Source organism: Nycticebus coucang, chromosome 1, assembly GCF_027406575.1.
Source record: "Nycticebus coucang isolate mNycCou1 chromosome 1, mNycCou1.pri, whole genome shotgun sequence".
Taxonomy (NCBI): Eukaryota; Metazoa; Chordata; class Mammalia; order Primates; family Lorisidae; genus Nycticebus; species Nycticebus coucang.
The window spans coordinates 107,831,363-107,856,083 of record NC_069780.1 but is presented as its reverse complement, the minus strand read 5'-3'; the positions used below and the strand labels follow the sequence as shown (position 1 = coordinate 107,856,083).

The 24,721-nt window shown below is 40.7% G+C and overlaps 1 protein-coding gene and 1 pseudogene across 6 annotated transcripts in view; one reads left to right on the top strand and one right to left on the bottom strand.

Annotated features, from left to right (window-relative positions):
* PALLD (palladin, cytoskeletal associated protein) overlaps window positions 1-24,721 on the top strand; it is a 283,256-nt gene that overhangs the window by 3,797 nt on the left and 254,738 nt on the right. For all 6 annotated transcript variants that reach the window (XM_053586003.1, XM_053585997.1, XM_053585972.1 and 3 more), the window contains exon 2: window positions 9,518-10,499. In XM_053586003.1, coding sequence (XP_053441978.1) covers window positions 9,589-10,499 — 911 coding nt within the window. In that variant the 5' untranslated portion in view covers window positions 9,518-9,588. The remainder of the gene's footprint in view (window positions 1-9,517; window positions 10,500-24,721) is intronic.
* On the bottom strand, window positions 12,634-12,705 carry LOC128591758 (uncharacterized; annotated as a pseudogene).

Here is a 24,721-nt window from a genome sequence, read left to right as displayed (position 1 = left end):
ATAGTAGGAAATACGCTTCAGTTAGCAGGTAGAGGAGAATTAGCATGTGGGGAATCTTACTATTCAGGCTCAACAAAGTCATTAACCTTTTTAAGAATGTATCTAAGCTAAAAGTACAACATTCCACTAAAGAAGAAAGGGTAGGTTAATACTGAGTTTTAGGATCTCTGATTAAATACCTTCTGTTTAATTAACAGGTTCTATGACTCATTGCATCCTATGTAGTCGTAGATTCCTGAGGTGGGTTTTTTTTTTTATTATTAAATTATAACTGTATACATTGATATGATCATGGGGTATCATACACTCGCTTCATAAACCATTTGACATATTTTTATCACAGTGGTTAACATAGCCTTTCCGGCGTTATCTCAGTTACTGTGCCAAAACATTTACATTCTACATTTACCAAGTTTCGCAAATACCCCTGTAATATGCACCACAGGTGTGATCCCACCGATCCCCCTCCCTCTACCCACCACCCCCCTTTCCCACTTCCCCCTATTGTTAAGTTGTAGCTGGGTTATAGCTTTCATGTGAGAGTCCCAAATTAGTTTCATAGTAGGGCTGTGTACATTGGGTACTTTTTCTTCCATTCTTGAGATACTTTACTAAGAAGAATATGTTCCAGCTCCATCCATGTAAACATGAAAGAGGTAAAGTCTCCATCTTTCTTTAAGGCTGCATAGTATTCCATGGTATACATATACCACAATTTATTAATCCATTCGTGGATCGATGGGCACTTGGGCTTTTTCCATGACTTAGCTATTATGAATTGGGCTGCAATAAACATTCTGGTACAAATATTTTGTTATGTTGTGATTTTTGGTCTTCTGGGTATATGCCCAGCAGAGGGATTACAGGATTGAATGGCAGATCTATTTTGAGATCTCTGAGTGTTCTCCATATATCTTTCCAAAAGGAATGTATTAATTTGTATTCCCACCAGCAGTGCAGAAGTGTTCCCTTTTCTCTGCATCCACGCCAACATCTCTGGTCTTGAGATTTTGTGATATAGGCTAGTCTCATTGGAGTTAGATGATATCTCAAGGTAGTTTTGATTTGCATTTCTCTGATGATTAAAGATGATGAGCATTTTTTGATATGTCTGAAGGCCGAGCGCCTGTCTTCTTCAGAGAAGTTTCTCTTCAAATCCCTTGCCCAGCCTGCGATGGGATCCCTTGTTTTTTTCTTGCTGATGCGTTTGAGTTCTCTGTGGATTCTGGTTATTAAACCTTTGTCAGAGATATACCCTGCAAATATCTTCTCCCATTCTGAGGGCTGTCTGCTTGCTTTGCTTACTGTGTTCTTAGCTGTGCAGAAGCTTTTTAGTTTGATCAAGTCCCAGTAGTGTATTTTTGAAGCTGCTTCAATTGCCCGGGGGGTTCTCCTCATGAAATACTCACCCAGACCAATTTCTTCAAGGGTTTTCCCTGCATTCTCCTCTAGTATTTTTATAGTTTCATGTCTTAAGTTTAAATCTTTAATCCAATGAGAGTCTATCTTAGTTAATGGTGAAAGGTGTGGTTCCAATTTCAGTCTTCTGCAGGTCGCCAGCCAGTTCAGCCAGCACCATTTGTTAAATAGGGAATCTTTTCCCCACTGAATGTTTTTAATTGGCTTGTCAAAAATCAAATAGCGGTAAGTACCTGGATTCATCTCTTGGTTCTCTATTCTGTTCCAGATATCTACTTCTCTGTTTTTGTGCCAATACCATGCTGTTTTGATCACTATCGATTTGTAGTAAAGTCTGAGGTCTGGTAGTGTGATTCCTCCTGTTTTGTTTTTATTTCTGAGTAATGTCTTGGCTATTCGAGGTTTTTTTCTGATTCCATATAAAACAAAGTAATGTTTTTTCAAGATCTTTAAAATATGACAGTGGAGCTTTAATAGGGAGTGTGTTGAAATTATATATTGCTTTGGGTAGTATGGACATTTTGATAATGTTGATTCTTCCCAGCCATGAGCATGGTATGTTTTTCCATTTGTTAATATTTTCAGCTATTTCTTTTCTTAGAATTTCATAGTTCTCTTTATAGAGATCTTTCACGTCTTTTGTTAGGTAAATTCCCAAATATTTCATCTTCTTTGGCACTACTGTGAATGGGATAGAGTCCTTAACTGCTTTTTCAATTTGACTGTTGTTGGTGTATATAAAGGCTACCGATTTATGAATGTTGATTTTGTAACCTGAGACGCTGCTGTTTTCCTTGATCACTTCTAGGAGTTTTGTAGTAGAGTCCCTAGTGTTTTCCAGATACACAATCATATCATCTGCGAAGAGAGAAAGTTTGATCTCTTCTGACCCTATATGGATACCCTTGATCGCCTTTTCTTCCCTAATTGCAGTGGCTAAAACTTCCATTACAATGTTGAAAAGCAATGGAGACAGCCTTGTCTGGTTCCTGATCTGAGTGGAAATGATTCCAATTTAACTCCATTCAATATGATATTGGCTGTGGGTTTGCTGTAGATAGCCTCTATCAGTTTAAGAAAAGTCCCTTCTAGACCAATTTTCTTGAGTGTTCTGATCATGAAGGGATACTGGATATTATCAAAAGCTTTTTCTGCATCAATTGAGAGAATCATATGGTCTTTGTTTTTTAATTTGTTTATGTGCTGAATTACATTTATAGATTTATGTATATTGAACCAGCCTTGAGACCCTGGGATAAAACCAACTTGGTCATGATGTATAATTTGTTTGATGTGTTGCTGGATTCTGTTTGTTAGGATCTTGTTGAATATTTTTGCATCTATATTCATTAGTGATATCGGTCTATAATTTTCTTTTCTTGTTGGGTCTTTTCCTGGTTTGAGGATCAGGGTGATGTTTGCTTCATAGAACGTGTTGGGTAGTCTTCCTTCTTTTTCTACATTTTGGAACAGGTTGAGTAATATAGGTACTAATTCCTCTTTAAAGGTTTGGTAGAATTCTGACATGAAACCATCTGGTCCCGGGCTTTTCTTTTTAGGGAGGTTTTGTATAGTTGATGCTATTTCTGAACTTGATATGGGTCTGTTCAACATTTCTACTTGATTCTGGTTAAGTCTTGGAAGGTGACGTGCTTCCAAGTATCGGTCTATTTCCTTCAGATTTTCATATTTCTGAAATAAAGTTTCTTGTAATATTCATTAAGGATTTTTTGGATTTCTGATGAGTCTGTGGTTATTTCGTCTTTGTTGTTTCTGATTGATGATATTAGAGATTTTACTCTTTTTTTCCTGATTAGGTTGGCCAGAGGTTTATCTATTTTATTGACCTTTTCAAAAAACCAGCTTTTTGATTTATTGATCTGTTGTATTATTCTTTTGTTTTCAATTTCATTTAATTCTGCTCTAATTTTGGTTATTTCTTTTCTTCTACTGGGTTTGGGGTTGGAATGTTCTTCCTTTTCCAGTTGCGTGAGATGTCCCATTAAGTTGTTAACTTCCTCTCTTTCCGTTCTCTTGAGGAAGGCTTGCAGTGCTATAAATTTCCCTCTTAGAACTGCCTTTGCAGTGTCCCAGAGGTTCTGATAGTTTGTGTCTTCATTGTCGTTTTGTTCCAAAAAATTGGCGATTTCTTTCTTAATCTCATCTCTGACCCAGCTATCATTCAGCATAAGGTTATTTAACTTCCATGTTTTTGTATGGGTATGCAGATTCCTGTTGTTTCTCAATTCAAGTTTTATTCCATGATGGTCCGAGAAGATGCATGGAATAATTTCTATTCCTTTAAATTTACTGAGGTTAGACTTGTGACCTAAAATGTGGTCAATTTTGGAGTGAGTTCCGTGGGCTGATGAGAAGTATGTGTATTCAGTTTTGTTGGGATGAAATGTTCTGTAGATGTCTGCTAAATCTAAATATTGGATGGTTAGGTTTAAATCTAAGATTTCTTTGCTCAGCTTCTTTCTGGAGGATCGATCCAACACTGCCAAGGGAGTGTTGAAATCTCCGACGATTATGGAGCTGGAGGAAATCAAGTTACTCATGTCTGTTAGAGTTTCTCTTATAAATTGAGGTGCATTCTGGTTGGGTGCATAGATATTAATAATTGAGATCTCATCATATTGAGTATTACCCTTAACAAATATGAAGTGACCATTCTTGTCCTTCCTTCCTTTTGATGGTTTAAAGCCTACTGTATCCGCAAATAAAATTGCAACACCTGCTTTTTTCTGATTACCATTTGCCTGAAATATGGATGACCATCCTTTCACCCTGAGTCTGTATTTGTCTTTTAAGTTGAGATGTGACTCTTGTATGCAACAAATATCTGGCTTGAGTTTTTGGATCCAGTCAGCTAATCTATGCCTCTTTAGAGGACAGTTTAAGCCATTCACATTGATGGAGATTATTGATAAGTCTGGTGGAATTTTGGGTATCGAGTTTTTCAAAGGTCCAGTGGACATTTTTAATCCTTTCGCCAGTGTGGAAGTTGGAGTTTGATCCAAAGTTTCTGAGTGAGTTTACTTTTGTGGTATAGGATTGGGTTGGTCATTGTGGAGGATAGGTCTGAGAATATCCTGAAGAGCTGGTTTACTTATGTCAAATTTTTTCAACATATGAATGTCATTGAAGTATTAAATTTCTCCATCATAGATGAAACTCAGTTTAGCTGGATACAAGATCCTGGGTTGAAAGTTTTTCTGCTTTAGGAGATTAAAAGTTGATGACCAGCCTCTTCTGGCTTGAAAAGTTTCAGCAGAGAGATCTGCAGTTATTCTAATATTCTTACCTTTGTACGTAATAGTTTTCTTTCGCCGGGCTGCTTTGAGAATCTTCTCTTTCATGTTAACTTTAGTGAAGCTAATTATGATATGTCTGGGGGATGACTTATTGGGGTTGAATCGTGCTGGGGTTCTGAAGCTGTCTGCTATCTGAATTTCAGATTCTCTAGGCATGTCTGGAAAATTTTCTTTCATAATTTCATGCAGAAGGGCCTCTGTGCCCTTGGAGGCCACTTCATCATTCTCAGAAATCCCTATAATCCTTATGTTGCTTTTTTCGAATTATCTGAGAGTTCTCTGAGTGAGTGATCCGTTTTTGCTCTCCATTTCTCTTCCTCTTTGAGAGATTGGGAGCATTCGAAGACTTTATCTTCAATGTCAGAGATCCTTTCTTCTGCTTGCTCCATTCTGTTACTGAGGGATTCTACTGTATTTTTCATATCTTTGAGGGCTGTAAGTTCTTGCTTCAGTGTGTCTAAGTCTTTGGTGGTTTTGTCTTTAAATTTGTTAAATTCTTGAGACAATTTTTGAATTTCTCCTCAGATTCCTAATTCCATTTTATTAATCTTGTCTGCAATCCAAATTCTGAATTCGATTTCTGACATCTCAGCCAGTTGTTTATGAATGGGATCTTCAATCACATCTGCTGTATCTTTTCTTGGGGGGGTTGATCTATTCTGGTTATTCATGTTCCCAGAGTTTTTTCGCTGATTCCGCCCCATGGTTATTTTACTCCCTTTGGTTTTTCCCCTGGGGTTTTATTGAGGGCCCGTACAGTGTTGTGGCCTGAAAAACTGGGGCCCTGTCTGGTGTGGTGGAGCAAAGTGGTTCTGTCTTGTTTTCAGCTGGTTTCTGTTCGATCCTATTGCAACTTCTACTCTGGCTTGAAGTCTCAGCTGTGTGGAAAAATCAGCAATTAAGTCACCCCGCCTGCCCACCTCTGGCCCCAGTTGGAAAAGGAGAATCAACCTTCCTACAACCGTACACCCAGGGCACCGCCTGAAAAGTCCTCAGTCTATTAGCCCAGTTCAAAAGGTCCAAATCAACTGTCTCAATCGGCACTTGTCTCGGGTGAGAGAGTTCAAGAGGTCTCTGGGAACTGGATCACAGGGGCCTGGTGACTCCTCTGACACAGCTCACCCCAGTGCAGTGTGGAGTCTGGAGGAGCCACCCAGCAAACAGAGCAGTCTAGGAAGGTTGACGTCTCCTTCCCCACTTTGCCCCTCCGTCGGACCCAGTCACTGGTATCTCTACAGATGGCTAACCCAGTTGCCTGCAGTGAACAGACACTCCAGGGGTTTGCACCTGCCTGAATCGCAAGGAAGTCTGCCAGGCCCCCTCAGACTGCCGCTATCTAGCAGGAGGAGATGGGGCCTGACATCTTTGAGTGTTTGATGCAGGTGATGGGAGGGAGGTGTTCACTCAGGCTTAGCCCCGTCCCTGATGGATGCTGCTAACAGAACAGAACAGAACAGACAACTTTGCGGGGTTCTGTCTCTGTTCCTGTCGAAATCGCCTACAGAAGACGAGCTGTTTTGAGTTCAAACGTCTTTGCTGTTGGAGGTTTGAGTCTGATCACCTCTCTGGGTCGGCCCCGCCCTGGAAGCTTCCGGGTTTGTGAGCAGTGTCAGGAAATCCCCCGCTCACCGGTGGCCTCCTCTGGTTGCCCAGAGAGACAGGGGGTGTGGCCTCAGAATATCCAGAAGTGAGCGTTCTGCCGTTAAAGAAAAAATGGCTGTTGATCTACCTCCAGGGAACTGCTGCTCTGGTGTGGGCACTCAGGCGACCCTTTTCTCTTCTGTCTCGCGCCCCAGAGTCAGCACTGAGCGGCCGCAGTTTGTGCTGGGTCCACACCCCTCAAGAGATCCCCCAAGAATCAGAACTCTTGGGGGATAGGCCCCCAGACCCCGAATGGGAGTGGGGGGGGCGGAAGCTAGAGTTTCATTCAGTTTTAGGCAACAATACTGCCCGGGGAGGGCTCCTGCACTGCACCGCAGGGAAGTGCCGCCAAGGCTTGATTTCCCCTCAGCAGAGTGCCCTCTCCTCGCTCATGTGTCCCAGAGTCGGCGCTGACCTGACGCAGCTCAGGCACTGTGCACTCCCCTCGAGAAATCACCCAAGGATCCGAACTCCTGGGGGATAGGCCCTCAGACCCCAAGTGAGTAGGGGCTCTCAGCTCTCAGCAGGGAAGCTAGAGTCTTATTCAGTCTTGTGCCTGGGGAGGGTTGCTGCACTGCACCGCAGGGAAGTGCCGCGAGGCGTGACTCCCCCTCAGCCCGGTGCCCTCTCCTCACTCGCGCGCCTCAGAATCAATGCTGACCAGTCGCAACTCGGGGACTGTCCACTCCCCTTGAGAAATCACCCAAGGATCCGAACTCCTGGGGGACAGGCCTTCAGACCTCAGTGGGCGGGAGGGGAGCACCGGGAGGGTTGCCGGCGAAGGATTCCCAAAGTTTTATTCCGTTTTATGCCTGGCAGGAGAACGCCACGGCACCCCAATAGGGGAGGTAGGTCCAGTTTTTAGAAGGTCTCTCCCGTGGAGTGTAGTGGGAGGGCCTTTAATTTCTGCCCGCTTGTTTAATTGTGGGGCTCTTGAGCCGGTCCCATGGGGGAGGGGGACTCCCTTCCGCTTGGTGGTGGATTTTGTACCTTTTGTTTGCGTCCTTGTGATCACAGCTTGCCTCAACGGTGTTGATGTGCGTTCTTCAACCTTCTCTCTTGGTGAGGCTCAAGTCCACCAGGATACTTACTAAATTCCTGTCCCTTAACTCTCCTTCTGGACGGGAGCCTCTGTTGAAAGCTGGCTTCAGTCCGCCATCTTGTCTCTCTCTCCCTGAGGTGGGTTTTTGGAAAACCTCTCCATTTGTGCATAATGCTTTTGAAATTGCTATGGTTTGAAATTAGAGACTTCCCTAGAGGGAGCCCTGCTTCTAAACAAGCAACCCAATTCAATCCTCATCAGACTCATGATTTCTGGGGAATGTGCCACCAAGTTTCCTCCTGACACAGTTCAGGAGCTTCCTTTATTAATTTCTAGACTCAATCTGGAAGCAAAGATCACTTTCCAGATCTTCCCTTTCATTATTCTAAAAACAATATATTTAAAAAGAACAGCATAGGGCGGTGCCTGTGGCTCAGTGGGTAGGGCTCTGGCCCCATATACTGAGGGTGGTGGATTCGAACTTGGCCCCAGCCAAACTGCAACAAAAAAAATTAAAAATAGCCGGGCGTTGTGGTGGGCGCCTGTAGTCCCAGCTACTCGGGAGGCGGAGGCAAGAGAATCACCTAAGCCCAAGAGTTGGAGGTTGCTGTGAGCTGTGATGTCACAGCTCTCTACTGAGGGCAATAAAGTGAGATTCTGTCTCTAAAAAAAATGAATAAAATAAAATAAAAAGAACAGCACACTTAGAGTATAGGAGAGTCATTGCTTCACAATATTTAGTTGAAAATAACAGTGGGATTTAAAATGATACCAATTATTTTATAGATAATGAAACTACATTTATTTTACTCTGATGATATGCCCAGGTAAATGTTCTAGAAAGGCACACATTTCTCTCAATGTCCTTCACAATTAGAATGTACTCTCATAGCTATCAAGCTCTTTCCTCCTCCACTTTACCACTTCCATGACTTTTAACTCCTTGAACACAAGGATTATATCAAAAGTCAGTAAACTTCAGCCCTAGGGTCAAATCCATCCCATCATCTGTTTTTGTATAGCATGCCAACTAAGAATACTTTTTACCTTTTTGAACTGGTATGTAGAAAATCAAAAGAAGAAGAATTTTGACACATGAAACTTATGTAATATTCAAACATCAGAGTCCATAAACAAAGTTTTATTGGCACACAGCAAGCTCATTTATTCATGCATCTTCTGTGGCCTGTTTCATGCTACAGTGACAGAGCTGAGTGTTCCTGTACAGCTGAGCGCAGGTACTATAAACAGTATAGTCTATAACATGAGTTGTGAACATTGGACAGATATTCAACTTGCACTTATGAATGGAGGTATTATAAGTCCCCAAGTTGCACACACCCAACTGATATATGACTTCCACTTACGAATAGAGGCTATTCCAGGTCATAGGTAAATGTACCTTTTCCAACTTACATACAAAATCAGCTTAAGAATAAAGCTATAGAACCTATTTCATTTATAACCCAGGGATTGCCTGTAATTGCAACACGGATGGTACCACCCACGAAGTAAAAAATATTTACTATCTGCCCTTTACAGAAAAGTTTACCAATCCCCAGCTTAGAGCATAGCTGTACCTCTAGGACCTGAAACTCAGTAGGTGATTCCTGCCATTTGGTGGGCTGTGGAATGAATCAATATAAACGTGCCTGGTCACAAAGAAAGAAAGAGACAATAAAGTTTCAAATATTTCCTTGCAAAACACAAACAAGTGAAAATTGGCACCATTAAAACATATTTTGTGGTTTAGTGTCAATGAGCAGTCAGATGTACAAAAAATATCAATAATCTGTTAATCTCATACCTTAAGGAAATTGGAGTGTGAGGAGGTGTGTGGAGTGGGGCTAGGAGAAGCACAGGGTGCCTGCTGCCTTGTCAGCTGTCTGCACATTCAGTGCTGCTTATTGAGACTCCTGGTAGTCACTCACTGGGCACATATTAAAATAAAATCATTAATGTTCTTCCAATTTATAGAGTACAGAAAACTGATTTATTTGTTTATTAATATTTCTTCCCATGCATAGATTAGTAGTTTCATGATAAAATAGAAAACAAAAATCTTTGCTACTGGTGACAATTCTATGTTGTGTTTCAGAGCACAAGAAGAAGCAGACCTAGCGCCTCTGGCCTTCCCGTTGAAAGCAGAGTGTTCTCGGACAGCAAGATATGTCAGAGACCTCCTCTCATGACTCCTTCTACGATTCCCTGTCAGACATGCAGGAAGAAAGCAAGAATGCTGAATTCTTCCCAGAGCTCTCTGCTTTTCTCAGCCAGGAAGAGGTAAACAAGAGCCTGGATCTGGCGCAGAGAGCAATAGCTAACTCCGAAACAGAAGATTTTGACTCGGAAAAGGAGATCTCACAGATTTTCAACCCCTCTCCTGTAAGCCTCTGTGAAAATCCTTTCCACCAGGAGACCAAATTGACTGAACAAACCTCACAAAGACCTCAAGATAACAGGCCAACAGCTGTCCAGCCTTTGGCAGAAAGACAAACTAAAAGCATCTCTTCACCTGTTTCAAAGAGGGAACCTGCCATGTCACCCTTGCTCGCCAGCCCCAGCTATATCCGGAGCCTCCAAAAGGCTGAAAAGCGTGGAGCAAAAACTCCCGGCACAAACGTAAAGGCTAAACCTGCCCATCGGGGTAAGGCTGGCCCCCAGAGCCAGCTGTGTGAAAAGGCAGCTCATTTCATCGAGGAGTTGACATCCATATTTAGAGAAGCAGCAAAGCCAAGAAACAAAAGTCCAAATGGGGAGTCCTCATCCCCAGATAGTGGGTACCTGTCTCCTAAAAGTCAGCAATCAGCCCTGCTGAGTGCCTTGGCCACCCAGAGCCCCACACAAGACCAGCAGGAGCTGGAAGCCGAGGTCAAGCCACCTGAGGCCAGGCATTGTCACCAGGCAGCCCAAGACACAGTGGAGCCACGTGCCAACCCGGCTCACCCACAACCCCGGAGCGCGCTGCTCTTCCCGTCTGCTCCTCGGTTCCTCGAAAAGCTCCAGAGCCAAGAAGTGGCAGAAGGCAGGAGAGTCTTCCTGCAATGCAGAGTCATTGGAAACCCAGCTCCTCGAGTCAGGTAGGATGGTTTGTTACAAATAGCAAATGATTTGGTTGACTGTGGGGATGTTACTTTAATGTGGGAGGAAGAAAGAGTCCCTGTGTAGTTAACTGTTTAGAGACTGAGGTGGAGTTTTATCAAGTACTTGCAAGGCAAAAGCATCCCTGAATTGCAAGTACTGGTTGTGCTATTTTCCCTGGGAGGAGGTATCTGCTGTCACCATCTACTAGACCATCCGTGCTACAGACTTGGAGGGGGCAAAGGATTCCAGCAGGCAAAGAGGAGCAGAAACAGGTTGTTCTACAAACTCCGGAATTAATAGTGGCCAGGCAGACTTAAACTGTGAAACTGATTTGCTCAAACCACTGAGTAAAGTATGTGTGTATTTGAAAATGAATTGCAGAAGGTATTTGAAGGCATGCCTAAAACAACTAGGAGTTCTCTGGAGGCACAGAGAGGAAAGGCACAGGTGTGGAGAGACCAAGGTGAGCCCCAGCAGGTAACCCAGCCTCAGCCCTGGGCTGTGTGGGACTTGTTGAGTTAGGATAAGCACCTGCACACACTTCCAGAGAGAGGCCAAGAAGGAAGGCAGAACTTCTCTGACAAAGAAAGAGAAGCCAAATTGGGATCTTCCCACGTCTGTCTGTTATTCATGCACAGCCTCTGGCCACTTAGGCATGCAGACAACAAAAAATAACAATGAAATGAGTGTTCACTAAAGAGTTGATAAGCATATTACCATATCACCATGTCTGTTGTAATTTCTATTAGAAGTTCTTCCTTCCTGGCCAGGTGCAGTGTCTCATGCCTGTAATCCCAGCAGTTGGGAGGCCAAGGCGGGTAGATTGCCTGAGCTCAAAGGTTCAAGACCAGCCTGAACCAGAGTGAGACCCCCATCTCTAAAATATAGCCAGGCATTATAGTGGGCAACTGCAGTCCCCGCTACTAGGAGGCTGAGGCAAGAGAATCACTTGAACCCAAGAGTTTGAGGTTGTGTATGCTAAGATGCCACAGTACTCTACCAAGTGTAACCAAGTGAGACTCTGTCTCAAAAAAAAAGAAGAGGAAGAGGAAGAGGAAAATGAAGAAGTTCTTCCTTCCTAATTGCAGAATTTGTACCTGTGCAAAAAGTTAAGGAAAGGGAGCCTGGCATTCTCCTGGAGGGTTTCCAGCCACAACTTTACTATTTCCCAGCTGTGTATCCTTTAGTCAAGTTACTTTAACCTCTGTAACTCTTCATCTCTGAAATGGGAATTATAATAATATACCCCTAGTATTATGATGGCTGAAGAACATAGTTTAAAAAAAAAACAAAACAGTTGCCTTGCAACTAGTAACCACTACATTACTGTTGCCTATTATCTTTATCATTTTTCATTTCTTACTTTCATATGTCAAGATGAAAATACTATTTCAAGTCAGGCTCATACAACAAAAAATAAGCTGTTCATTTTATTTTGAAAGTTTTGTTTTGACGAATGAAGAATGATTTATCTTAATTAAGTAAATATTTAAAAATTAATTCACAATTATGAAATTTGGAAAAGTTGCAATGGGGACATCACTGGCTAAAAGTAGAAGCACTGGTACTTTCTTATTAATAGCATGTCACAAATCACAAACTTTCTCTCTCACCCTGTGTCCACTAATTAACACTTTGCTGGTACTGGCTTCTTAATCTAATAAGTCCTTGCTCACATATGTGAAGCAAGCACTAGAGTTACTGGCTGGAAAGTGGTATAGTTAAAGAGAGATGTTTTCTTTACTCCCAACCAATTTGTTCAACTAATAACACCTGAGTCAGATTTTGCGATTTTACTAAACAATATTTCTTTTTGAAACTGACAGCAGGGGGCAGTAAAAAACTTCCTAATGTGTTCGTTGAATTAAACCATTCTAAATTCTGCCTTTATATTTGTTTTCCATAAAGAACTTATTTTTCTTATCAGGATGGCCATAAAAGTCCCTGTGTGATTTAAAATTGCACAAGAACTTTTTGGCCACCCTGTATTTTTCCTTGGATAGAAGCAAAAGTAAATATTTCTTTCAGATTCTATTTAGATTTTTTTTAACCCACCAATCCTGCAAAGAATTCATCATCAGCAATCCACTTGTGTGTTACTCAAAACAATTCCATAGATTTTCAAACTACATAGGGTTCCACCTACATGTACTTCCACACTTGATACTACACTTGATCTTAGCCAAAAGGCCAAGAAGCAATGCTACATGTACTCCAAAAGTAGCTCCTTCCAAATGAATGAGTGTGGCAAGCATCCTATAACCTTTCAAAAATGACAAAAAGCAATCCATTTAGCATCACAGGGTTAATTCAACTGAGCAAACCATATTTACTTAACTATTTGGTAATTCTAGGGGCCATCAAATTCGCACTTCTGCCTCTTTTGGGGGGATGAGGCATTAATTTAGTTAGTAGCTACAGTATTATTAACTGGTTTTCTTTTGTCATCTCCCAGTCTACCAAAGTCCATAACCAATGTTCATCAGATGCTACAAATTGTGGCCTTATATAATCATTAAATCTTGGATAAGATGCTCCATTCTTTAAAGATTAGTTGGTCATTTTTGTGTCCAAGTTTAGAGTTTCTTTTTCTTTTAGAAGGAGAATATAGTTGTGCATTGGGTTTTCTTAATTTCTGTTTCAAAGGTCTTTGTCCTCTGTGTCATGTATTTGTAAGAGCATCAAATGCCTAAGAACATTGAGTTCTTTTGACCACACAAGATACATGTCATCCTTAAGAAAAAAATCTTGGCCAGGTTTGGTGGCTCACACCTGTAATCCCAGCACTCTGGGAGGCTCAGGCAACTCCTGAGCAAGAGTGAGACCCCATCTTTACTAAAAATAGAAAATCTAGCCAGGTGTGGTGGTGGGTGCCTGTCATCCCAGCTACTCATGAGGCTTGGGGCAAGAGGATCTCTTGAGCCCAAGAGTTAGAGGTTGCTGTGAGAGATGACGCCAGGGCACTTTACTGAGGGTGACAAATTAAAACTCTGACTAAAAAAAACCCAAAAAACTATCAGGCTTAGAATTCATATTCCAAATATCTTCAAAGAAAATGATAGCTTGATAATTTTCACAATATTTCTCTATATGAAAAATATCATAGCCTTGCACAGTACTTTTCCCTCTTTTCTTTTTTACATGAAGTTAATAACCGTCAATCAATATAAACAAAAAAAATTAAGGGGGGGGCAGACAGTCTCCATCACATAGCTACAAATAAAAATAAGGCATTTCCAGCTCCTGAACAGTCGTCCAAATATACCTTCATATTAGATTATATTGTAAGGTAAATGTCTTTACGTGCAAAAGGAAAAAAACACTTCCCAACATCCACTTATTGCAGTAAAAGTGGAATCCAGCAATAGTCCAAGCATATTCCTTAATATTATAAACACAAATATTCATATCTAATATGAGTAATAGTTAGAGACCTACTAATTCCTCATTATGAGCCCCATAAAAGTATACTCAATAATTATAATTATAATTAAAAATAAAAAAAAATCTTCCTTTTTATGACCAAACTCAGGATCTCCAACACCTCCAATTAGTTTACATTTAACAAGACTTTGATGGTCATTAAAGTAAAAAAAAAAAAAAAAAAGGATTATGCAACTCTGTACAAATTTCCACTTCTTCAAAGACTATAGAGGTAACAAGAAGCCATCACTTCACTTCTCTTACTAAGGGCATCACTGTGTGATACGCCCTGTTTATTGACTGTCTAGGTTTTGGGAATATAGCACCAGCTCCATTAGCCAGTAGGCTGTGAATATCAGGTGTGTGTAAGTTAAGATCCAGGTGGCTTCCTTAGCCCAGGAGTATTGTTGCCAAAGAATATAGCCGACAGTGAGATGCTGCACGAGATCATCTGATGATGCGTGTGTCGTCACTGCCACATGGGACACACAGGGCACAATCTGGAGAATGCTTTACAATACACGAGTTGAAGGTGCACGGCACCAAGGCCCAGGCCCTACTTGGCGTCTCCACTTGGATCTCTCACAGTCTTATCAAATTTAGCATGTCCAAAAGATAACTAATGATTTCCCTCTTCTCCAAAAACTATCTTTTTCCAAATCTATGTGTCAACAAAAGGCAGCTGTCCTTCCAGCTGTTCAAGAAAAAAACTTAAAGTCATCTTGACCTCCATTTTCCTCACACCACACATCCGATTCATCCAGCAAATCCAGTTGGGCCCCTTAATATTTCCAGATCTGATGACAGCACCTCTGCTGATGAGGCTCTGCCCGGAGCACCAGCATCCGTCCCTGGGGTGTTCCCTTCTAACATCTCCTTGCTTCCATTCTTGTGTGGGTATGGTGGTGGGAGGTGTGTGTAAGGTTTCTACATTTTACTTGAAGTCATGCAGCATTAACTCTAAGTCAGTGGTTCTCAACCTTCCTAATGCCGTGACACTTTAATACAGTTCCTCACGTTGTGGTGACCCCAACCATAAAATTATTTCATTGCTACTTCATAAGTGTAATTTTGCTACTGTCATGAATCATAATGTAAATATCTGATATGCAGGATGTATTTTCATTGTTAAAAAGGGGTCACAGCCCACAGGTTGAGAACCACTGCTCTAAGTGGACTGGGAAATGTTAAGAATTTTTAAAAATGTTTTATTTTTATTTTTTTTATTTTTTTTTTCTTTCTTTTTTCTTTTCTTTTTTCTTTTTTTTTATTGTTGGGGATTCATTGAGGGTACAATAAGCCAGTTACACTGATTGCAATTGTTAGGTAAAGTCCCTCTTGCAATCATGTCTTGCCCCCATAAAGTGTGACACACACTAAGGCCCCACCCCCCTCCCTCCCTCTCTCTTTCTGCTTCCCCCCCCATAACCTTAATTGTCATTAATTGTCCTCATATCAAGATTGAGTACATAGGATTCATGCTTCTCCATTCTTGTGATGCTTTACTAAGAATAATGTCTTCCACTTCCATCCAGGTTAATACGAAGGATGTAAAGTCTCCATTTTTTTTAATGGCTGAATAGTATTCCATGGTATACATATACCACAGCTTGTTAATCCATTCCTGGGTTGGTGGGCATTTAGGCTGTTTCCACATTTTGGCGATTGTAAATTGAGCTGCAATAAACAGTCTAGTACAAGTGTCCTTATGATAAAAGGATTTTTTTCCTTCTGGGTAGATGCCCAGTAATGGGATTGCAGGATCAAATGGGAGGTCTAGGTTGAGTGCTTTGAGGTTTCTCCATACTTCCTTCCAGAAAGGTTGTACTAGTTTGCAGTCCCACCAGCAGTGTAAAAGTGTTCCCTTCTCTCCACATCCACGCCAGCATCTGCAGTTTTGAGATTTTGTGATGTGGGCCATTCTCTCTGGGGTTAGATGATATCTCAGGGATGTTTTGATTTGCATTTCTCTAATATATAGAGATGATGAACATTTTTTCATGTGTTTGTTAGCCATTCGTCTGTCGTCTTTAGAGAAAGTTCTATTCATGTCTCTTGCCCATTGATATAAGGGATTGTTGGCTTTTTTCATGTGGATTAATTTGAGTTCTCTATAGATCCTGGTTATCAAGCTTTTGTCTGATTGAAAATATGCAAATATCCTTTCCCATTGTGTGGGTTGTCTCTTTGCTTTGGTTATCGTCACCTTAGCTGTACAGAAGCTTTTCAGTTTAATGAAGTCCCATTTGTTTATTTTTGTTGTTGTTGCAATTGCCATGGCAGTCTTCTTCATGAAGTCTTCCCCCAGGCCAATATCTTCCAGTGTTTTTCCTATGCTTTCTTTGAGGATTTTTATTGTTTCGTGCCTTAAATTTAAGTCCTTTATCCATCTTGAGTCAATTTTTGTGAGTGGGGAAAGGTGTGGGTCCAGTTTCAGTCTTTTACACGCAGACATCCAATTATCCCAACACCATTTATTGAATAGGGAGTCTTTCCCCCAAGGTAAGTTCTTGTTTGGTTTATCGAAGATTAGGTGGTTGTAAGATGTTAGTTTCATTTCTTGGTGTTCAATTCGATTCCAAGTGTCTATGTCTCTGTTTTTGTGCCAGTACCATGCTGTCTTGAGCACTATGGCTTTGTAGTACAGACTAAAATCTGGTATGCTGATGCCCCCAGCTTTATTTTTGTTACTAAGAACTCTTAGCTATACGGGGTTTTTTCCGGTTCCATACAAAACGCAGAATCATTTTTTCCAAATCTTGAAAGTACGATGTAGGTACTTTGATAGGAATGGCATTGAATAGGTAGATTGCTTTGGGAAGTATAGACATTTTAACAATGTTGATTCTTCCCATCCATGAGCATGGTATGTTCTTCCATTTGTTAATATCCTCTGCTATTTCCTTTCTGAGGAGTTCATAGTTTTCTTTATAGAGGTCCTTCACCTCCTTCGTTAGGTATATTCCTAGGTATTTCATTTTCTTTGAAACTATGGTGAAGGGAGTTGTGTCCTTAATTAGCTTCTCCTCTTGACTGTTATTGGTGTATACAAAGGCTACTGACTTGTGGATATTGATTTTATATCCTGAAACATTACTGTATTTTTTGATGACTTCTAGGAGTCTTGTGGTTGAGTCTTTGGGGTTCTCTAAGTATAAGATCATGTCGTCAGCAAAGAGGGAGAGTTTGACCTCCTCTGCTCCCATTTGGATTCCCTTTATTTCCTTGTCTTGCCTAATTGTATTGGCTAGAACTTCCAGCACTATGTTGAATAGTAAAGGTGACAGAGGACAACCTTGTCTGGTTCCAGTTCTAAGAGGAAAAGCTTTCAGTTTTACTCCATTCAGTAAAATATTGGCTGTGGGTTTGTCATAGATAGCTTCAATCAGTTTTAGAAATGTGCCACCTATGCCTATACTCTTCAGTGTTCTAATTAGAAAAGGATGCTGGATTTTATCAAATGCTTTTTCTGCATCTATTGAGAGGATCATGTGATCTTTATTTTTGCCTCTGTTAATATGGTGGATAACGTTTATGGACTTGCGTATGTTGAACCAGCCTTGCATCCCTGGGATGAAGCCTGCTTGATCATGATGAATGACTTTTTTGATGATAAGCTGTAATCTATTGGCTAGGATTTTGTTGAGAATTTTTCCATCTATATTCATGAGTGAGATTGGTCTGAAATTCTCCTTTTTGTTTGGGTCTTTTCCTGGTTTTGGTATCAGGGTGATGTTTGCTTCATAGAATGTGTTGGGGAAGATTCCTTCTTCCTCAATTTTTTGGAATAATTTCTGCAGTACAGGAATAAGCTCTTCCTTGAAGGTTTGATAGAATTCTGGAGTGAAGCCATTTGGACCAGGGCATTTTTTAGTTGGAAGCTTTTTTATTGTTTCTTTGATCTCAGTGCTTGAAATTGGTCTGTTGAGGAGGTCTGTTTCTTCCTGGCCAAGTCTAGGGAGAGGGTGTGATTCCAAATATTGATCCATTTCCTTCACATTGTCAAATTTCTGGGCATACAGTTTCTGGTAGTATTCAGAGATGATCTCTTGTATCTCTGTAGGATCAGTTGTTATTTCCCCTTTATCATTTCTGATTGAGGTTACTAGAGATTTTACTTTTCTATTTCTAGTTAGTCTGGCCAATGGTTTATCTATTTTATTTATTTTTTCAAAAAACCAACTCCTTGTTTCATTAATATTCTGAATGATTCTTTTGTTTTCAATTTCATTGATCTCTGATTTGATTTTGGAGATTTCTTTTCTTCTACTGAGTTTAGGCTTAGATTGTTCTTCTTTTTCCAATTCCATAAGGTCTCTTGTGAGATTGTTGATGTGCTCTCTGTCTGTTTTTCGAATGTAGGCATCTAAAGCGATGAATTTTCCTCTCAAAACTGCTTTTGCAGTATCCCACAGGTTTTGGTAGCTTGTGTCTTCATTGTTGTTATGCTTAAGGAAGTTAGTGATTTCCTGTTTGATTTCTTCCTGCACCCATCTGTTATTCAACAGAAGATTGTTTAATTTCCATGCCTTTGGATGGGGTCGAGCATTTTTGTTAGAGTTGAGTTCCACCTTTAGTGCCTTATGGTCTGAAAAGATACAAGGTAAAATTTCAATTCTTTTGATTCTGTTGATATTTGTTTTGTGTCCCAGGATATGATCAATTTTGGAGAATGTTCCATGGGGTGATGAGAAGAATGTATATTCTTTATCTTTGGGGTGGAGTGTTCTATATGCGTCTATCAAGCATAATTGTTCTGGGGTCTCATTTAAATCTCTTATATCTTTGTTTAATTTCTGTTTAGAGGATCTGTCCAGCTCTGTAAGAGGTGTGTTAAAGTCCCCTGTTATGATGGTATTATCAGATATCATATTGCTCAGACTGAGTAAGGTCTGTTTCAAGAATCTGGGAGCATTTAAATTTGGTGCATAGATATTTAGAATTGAAATGTCTTCTTGTTGTAGTTTTCCCTTGACCAATATAAAGTGACCATCTTTGTCTTTTTTGACTTTAGTTGCTTTAAATCCACATGTATCTGAAAATAAGATTGCAACTCCTCTTTTCTTCTGAATTCCATTTGCCTGAAAAATTGTCTTCCAACCCTTGACTCGGAGCTTTAATTTGTCTTTTGAAGCCAGGTGTGTTTCTTGCAGACAGCAAATGGATGGCTTGTGTTTTTTAATCCAGTCAGCCAATCTATGTCTCTTCAGTGGGGAATTCAAGCCATTAACATTTATGGAGATAATTGATAAGTGTGGTAGTATTCTATTCGTCTTATTTGGTGAGAGTCCATTGCTTAGTTTTATCTTTTGCATCAGTGTGGAGGTTAGGTTCTGTCCTTTGATTTCTGAGTTCTTACTTTGCTGCTGATCCATTGTGGTGGTCAGTGTGCAGAACAGGTTGAAGTATTCCCTGTAGAGCTGGTCTTGTTGTGGTGAATTTCCTCAATGTTTGTATATCCGTAAATGATTTGATTTCTCCATCAATTTTGAAGCTTAGCTTAGCAGGGTACAGAATTCTGGGCTGAAAATTGTTCTGTTTAAGTAGATTAAAGGTAGATGACCATTGTCTTCTTGCTTGGAAAGTTTCATTAGAGAAGTCTGAGGTCACTCTGATGGATTTGCCCCTGTAGGTCAACTGGCGCTTACACCTGGCAGCTTGCAGAATCTTTTCTTTTGTCTTGACTTTGGACAGGTTCATCACAATGTGTCTTGGAGAAGCTCGGTTAGAGTTGAGGCGACCTGGGGTCCGATAGCCCTCTGAAAGCAGTGTGTCAGAATCTTTGGTGATGTTTGGGAAATTTTCTTTTATAATATTCTCTAGTATGGCTTCCATTCCTCTGGGGCATTCTTCTTCCCCTTCTGGAATTCCTATAACTCGTATGTTGGAACGTTTCATAAAGTCCCATAATTCTGACAGTGAACGTTCTGCTTTCTCTCTCTTCTTTTCTGCCTCTTTTACTATCTGAGTTATCTCAAAAACTTTGTCTTCTACCTCTGAAATTCTTTCTTCTGCATGGTCTAACCTGTTGCTGATACTTTCCATTGCATCTTTAAGTTCCCTGATTGACTGTTTCATTTCCTTCAGCTCTGCTATATCCTTTTTATATTCTTCATATCGTTCATCTCTGATTTGATTCTGTTTTTGGATTTCCTTTTGGTTATTTTCCACTTTATTAGCAGTTTCCTTCATTGTTTCCATCATTTCTTTCATTGTTTTCAACATGTGTATTCTAAATTCCCTTTCTGTCATTCCTAACATTTCTGTATAGGTGGAATTCTCTGCAGTAGCTACCTCATGGTCCCTTGGCGGGGTTGTTCTGGACTGGTTCTTCATGTTGCCTGGAGTTTTCTGCTGATTCTTCCTCATGAGTGATTTCTTTTATCTGTTTCCTTGCCCTAATTTTCCTTTCACTTCCTCTTGCTCTTTAAGTTCTTGTGCCTGTGGACTAAGGGTTACAGGACCAGAAAGGTGAGAAGGTTAAAGAGCAAAAAAGGGATGAAAGAAAGGAGGACCGAGTGATAAGAAAAAAAAGAAAGATAGAGAAAGGAGAGGGGGTAGGGATAAGGAATATTGACAAAAAGAAGAGAGGCACAGAAAGAGGGAGACAGGGCAATATAGGTGTACAGTAGGGTACTTTGACACAACCTTAAAAAACCCCACCTTCTGGGGGTTGGGTGCCCAGTTGGGTGGTTCCCTTGAGGTCAGCAGCTCTTTGCTAACCTGGTCAGACACAGTACCCCACCTCCACCAAGTAGAGAGGAAAGACAAAAATGCTATAAATCAAACCAAAACAAGCAAACAGAAAACTTTATGGCGATAAAATTGGGTGAAAAACCAAGTGATAGTGGTAGAAACACTAGCAAAAATGAAGTTGTAGTTATTAAAAAAGGCAGCAATGGGAAATTATAATTAAACTAGAAAAATTGAGAAAGGAAAAGGGATCTGTATGGAAAAGATTGAAATTAAGAAACAAAAGAACATCAACAACGTCAAAATAAACAAACAAAAAAACCCAACCAAACAAAAAAAAAAGAAAAAAAAATACACAACCAAAAACAAAGCAGTTTGTATATCTTGTTGAATATTGTCTGGGCAACACGTGGTCTTTTGGGGTATGAGATGTTAGTCACAGTTCTGATACGACTGGAGGCTGCTGATTTCTCAAACCCCAGCAGGTAGACACCCTAAATCTCTCTTCAGCCCACTTAAAAGGCACTTTGAACTTGTAAACTTGCTGAGCAGAAGCTTTCCCAGCTTTCTTGCTGGAATCACTGCTGAAGTGGCTATCCACTTACTCAGTGTGCCAAAACCGGTCTCACTCTGCCCCTGAGGGTTAGGGCTGCAAGGCGGCTCAGACCCCACCCTTAGGCTACTTGGTTGCTGGGTTACCAGCTCCCACCCGTTTCTAGCTCTGCGACCCTGAGGGTGGAGCTTGCCGGGGCAGATCACTGACAATGGATCCGTGTGACCCACCGCCAAACACTATTAGCTCCGTCTGGCTCAGCAGCTCAGACTGGGGCCCTAGACAACGGCCAAAGTTCTCCGCACTCCCACTCAGGCCTTCCCCAAGGCAGTTCAACTCAGTGCCAAGTCCAAGGACATCAAAAGAGTTCACAGGTAAGGCCTTTCTGGTTTGCAGTCTCGCTGCTACTGAACTTACAGTTGTGGGCGGGTTTAGACGGGTTGAACACACGCGACCACTTGCCGGTTTTCCACTGTTTTAGTCCTCCTCTTGGGGTCCAGAAGTCTCTCGCTGACTCCCTGTATCCTCATAGGAGTGATGATAGGCAGTTCCCACCAGCCAGAGATGCCTGGAGTCCTATCTCCCCAGATTCACGGTGCCCAGATGCAAGGAAGCTGTTACTCGGCTGCCATCTTGCTCCGCCCCCCCAAAAATGTTTTATTTTTAATTATTACAGGTACACAATGTATCTTTATAGGGCACATGTGATGTTTTAATACAGGAATGCAATATAGATTAATTAAATCGGGATAATCAAGGTATCCATCACCTTAGGCACTTAACATTTCTTTGTATTAAGAACATTCCCATGCCCCTCTGTTAGTTTAAAGTATAACCTAGCTTACTATTGATTACAGTTGCTTTGCTGTCAAATATTGTTCATCCTAACTACATCTTTGCACTCATTAACCATCCTCCCTTTATCCCCCACTCCCCACTCCCCTTCCCAGACTCTGTTAACTGTCATTCTATTTTGTCTCCATGAGATCAACTTTTTTAATATTTAGCTCCCACGCGTAAGTAAGAACATGTGAGATGTATCTCTCTGTGTTTGGCTTATTTCACTTAAGATAATGTTCTCTAGTTCCATCCACATTGTTTCAAATGGTGGCTTTTTTTTTTTTTAAGACAGTCCTATTTTGAGACAGAGTCTCACCTGGTAGAGTGCTATGGCATCACAGCTCACAGCAACCTCAAACTTTTGGGCTCAAGTGCTTCTCCTGACTCCTCCTCCTAGTAGCTGGGACTACAGGTGCCCATCACCACACCCAGCTATTTTTAGAGTCAGGGTCCCACACTTGCTCGTCCTGGTCTCAAACTCCTGAGCTCAGGCAATCCACCTGCCGCAGCCTCCCAGGGTGCTGGGATTATAGGTGTGAGCCACCACACCCAGCCTCAATTGGCAGCATTTCATTCCTTTTGTGGCTGTGTAATATTCCATTGTGTATATGTTCCATGATTCCTGTGTCCATTTGCGAATGAGAACTGGCAGGTGCTGCTTTGGGTGCAGCATTGCCCTGGGCATTGTGGAGGTATTGCCTTGCTGAGTCAGAGGCCTCTGAAGTTTCTAATTGCCCTGATCAAAATTAGAGAAAGGCAGCAAGTTCCAGCCAGTTAGAACCCCTATCATGAATATTCCTCCCTTGTTCAGCCTGTTGTTTCAACTGAATGGCAACAGGAACCGGGGCTGGTCTCTGCAGGGAGCTGGTTCCCTTCTGCAGGGAGAACTTGCCTTGCCCTGTCTGTGGACTAGACTTTCTAACTTTCTATAGTTTCTGAATAAATCTCATGTTCACTTTATTCTGTTGGCTCTCTTCTGTTGCAGAATTAGTGTTTTTTTGTGTGATATAGTGGGTTTTTCCCCCTTCCTTAAAACACCCATATGACTTTTGACCTGTCCTAAGGAAATACATTGATCACAATTGTTTAAAGCATGTCAGAGATCTGGTAAGAGCAAGGATATGGTCTCTTAGCATTTAGCTAATCTCTGTGGCTATCACCCAACAAAGAATTTTCTCTAGCACTGCTAGAGAAAATAGTAATATGTTTTAGAGACACCAAACTCAGTTTACACTCTTTTCCAGATTTAGACCTTGTTATAAAGAATAAAATTCTTTCACAGGGAAGCACTTATCTTTAATTATCAATTCCATATATTTATATTTTGGAAATTGTATTGATTCATGAATCCATGAAAATATAGACATGTTCTTTTTAATATTATTACTTCTTAACATGTCTCTTCCCACAGTGGTCTGAATATCACCAATCTCATTCTTTCCCGATAGCCTTAGTTTTAACAAGATATTGCAATCAAGTAGTGAACAGAAGAAACCGAGTACTGGTAAAAACAGTTGGCTCATTTGTGTATTTTTTATGGGCACAAAATGGTTCTCTAGATAGCTTGGACTGGCCAGGCCAGCAGAGATCAGCAAATGCAGTGGGGCTAGGGACACCTCAGACTGTTCCTTCAAAACTTCCTCAGGAAACCTATTTTCTTTATTGGGAGGCAAAGCAGAAAAACAATTAGGACCACATTCTGCAACACTCTTTCTAGCAAAAGTATCTTTCCCCTAGTTGCCCCTGTAGCTCCATTTTAGAAATAGCCCAATTTCTTTTATAGCAACTTCTTGGGCTCAAGTGATCCTCTTGCCTCAGCCTCTCAATTAGCTGGGACCTAACAGGTGCCTACCACCACACCCAACTAGTTTTTCTATTTTTTAGTAGAGATGGGGGTCTCACTTTTGCCCAGGCTAGTCTCGAACTGAGTTTAAGGGATCCTCCGGCCTCAGCCTCCCAGAGTGCTGGGAAATAGCCCAATTTTAGTAGCATCACGTGGTTCTCACATGTTTAGGAAATGATTTGTTTTTGAAGTATGAGAAATGCATGTGTTAGATTGTTTATTGAAGTCCTTTCAATTATATAAAAACTTTTTCATTTTAACTTTGAAAAATACTCAAGATGAATGTTTAAATTTCTCAGTATTTGAGTGAAGAATTTAAAGCCCCCTGGTCTCTTCTGGTTCTATGAGAAATTTTATGAATATATTACTTTATTAGTTTTTATTTCTGTTAATAACCAATAAGCAAATAATACAGCAAAAAAAATACACTGGGCTTTATCTACCTAATGATAACAAGAAAATTAGAAACACATAGATAATTTTAAGACCACCATAGTTAATTTTATTAACTATGTGTGAAACACATAGATAATTTTAAGATAATTTTAATTCAGACCACCATAGTTAATCTTAAGAAATTCCATAGCAGAACACTAAAAAGTATTCTACTTGTTAAGGACAGACAGCCTGGGTTACAAATGAGATAGATTCTGTAGCTTTGGTCTTAAGTTGAATTTATATATAAATTGGTAGGTAAATTTGGTACATTTACCTATTACCTGTGATACCTCTATTCTCAAGTGTGAGATTCATGTAAATCAGGTAACTTGGGGACTGCCTATAATTTATTCCACTTTTCTCATCATATTAGGCACTGGTACTAACAGTGCTAATGTCACTACTAAAAATTACTTAATAAAGGCATA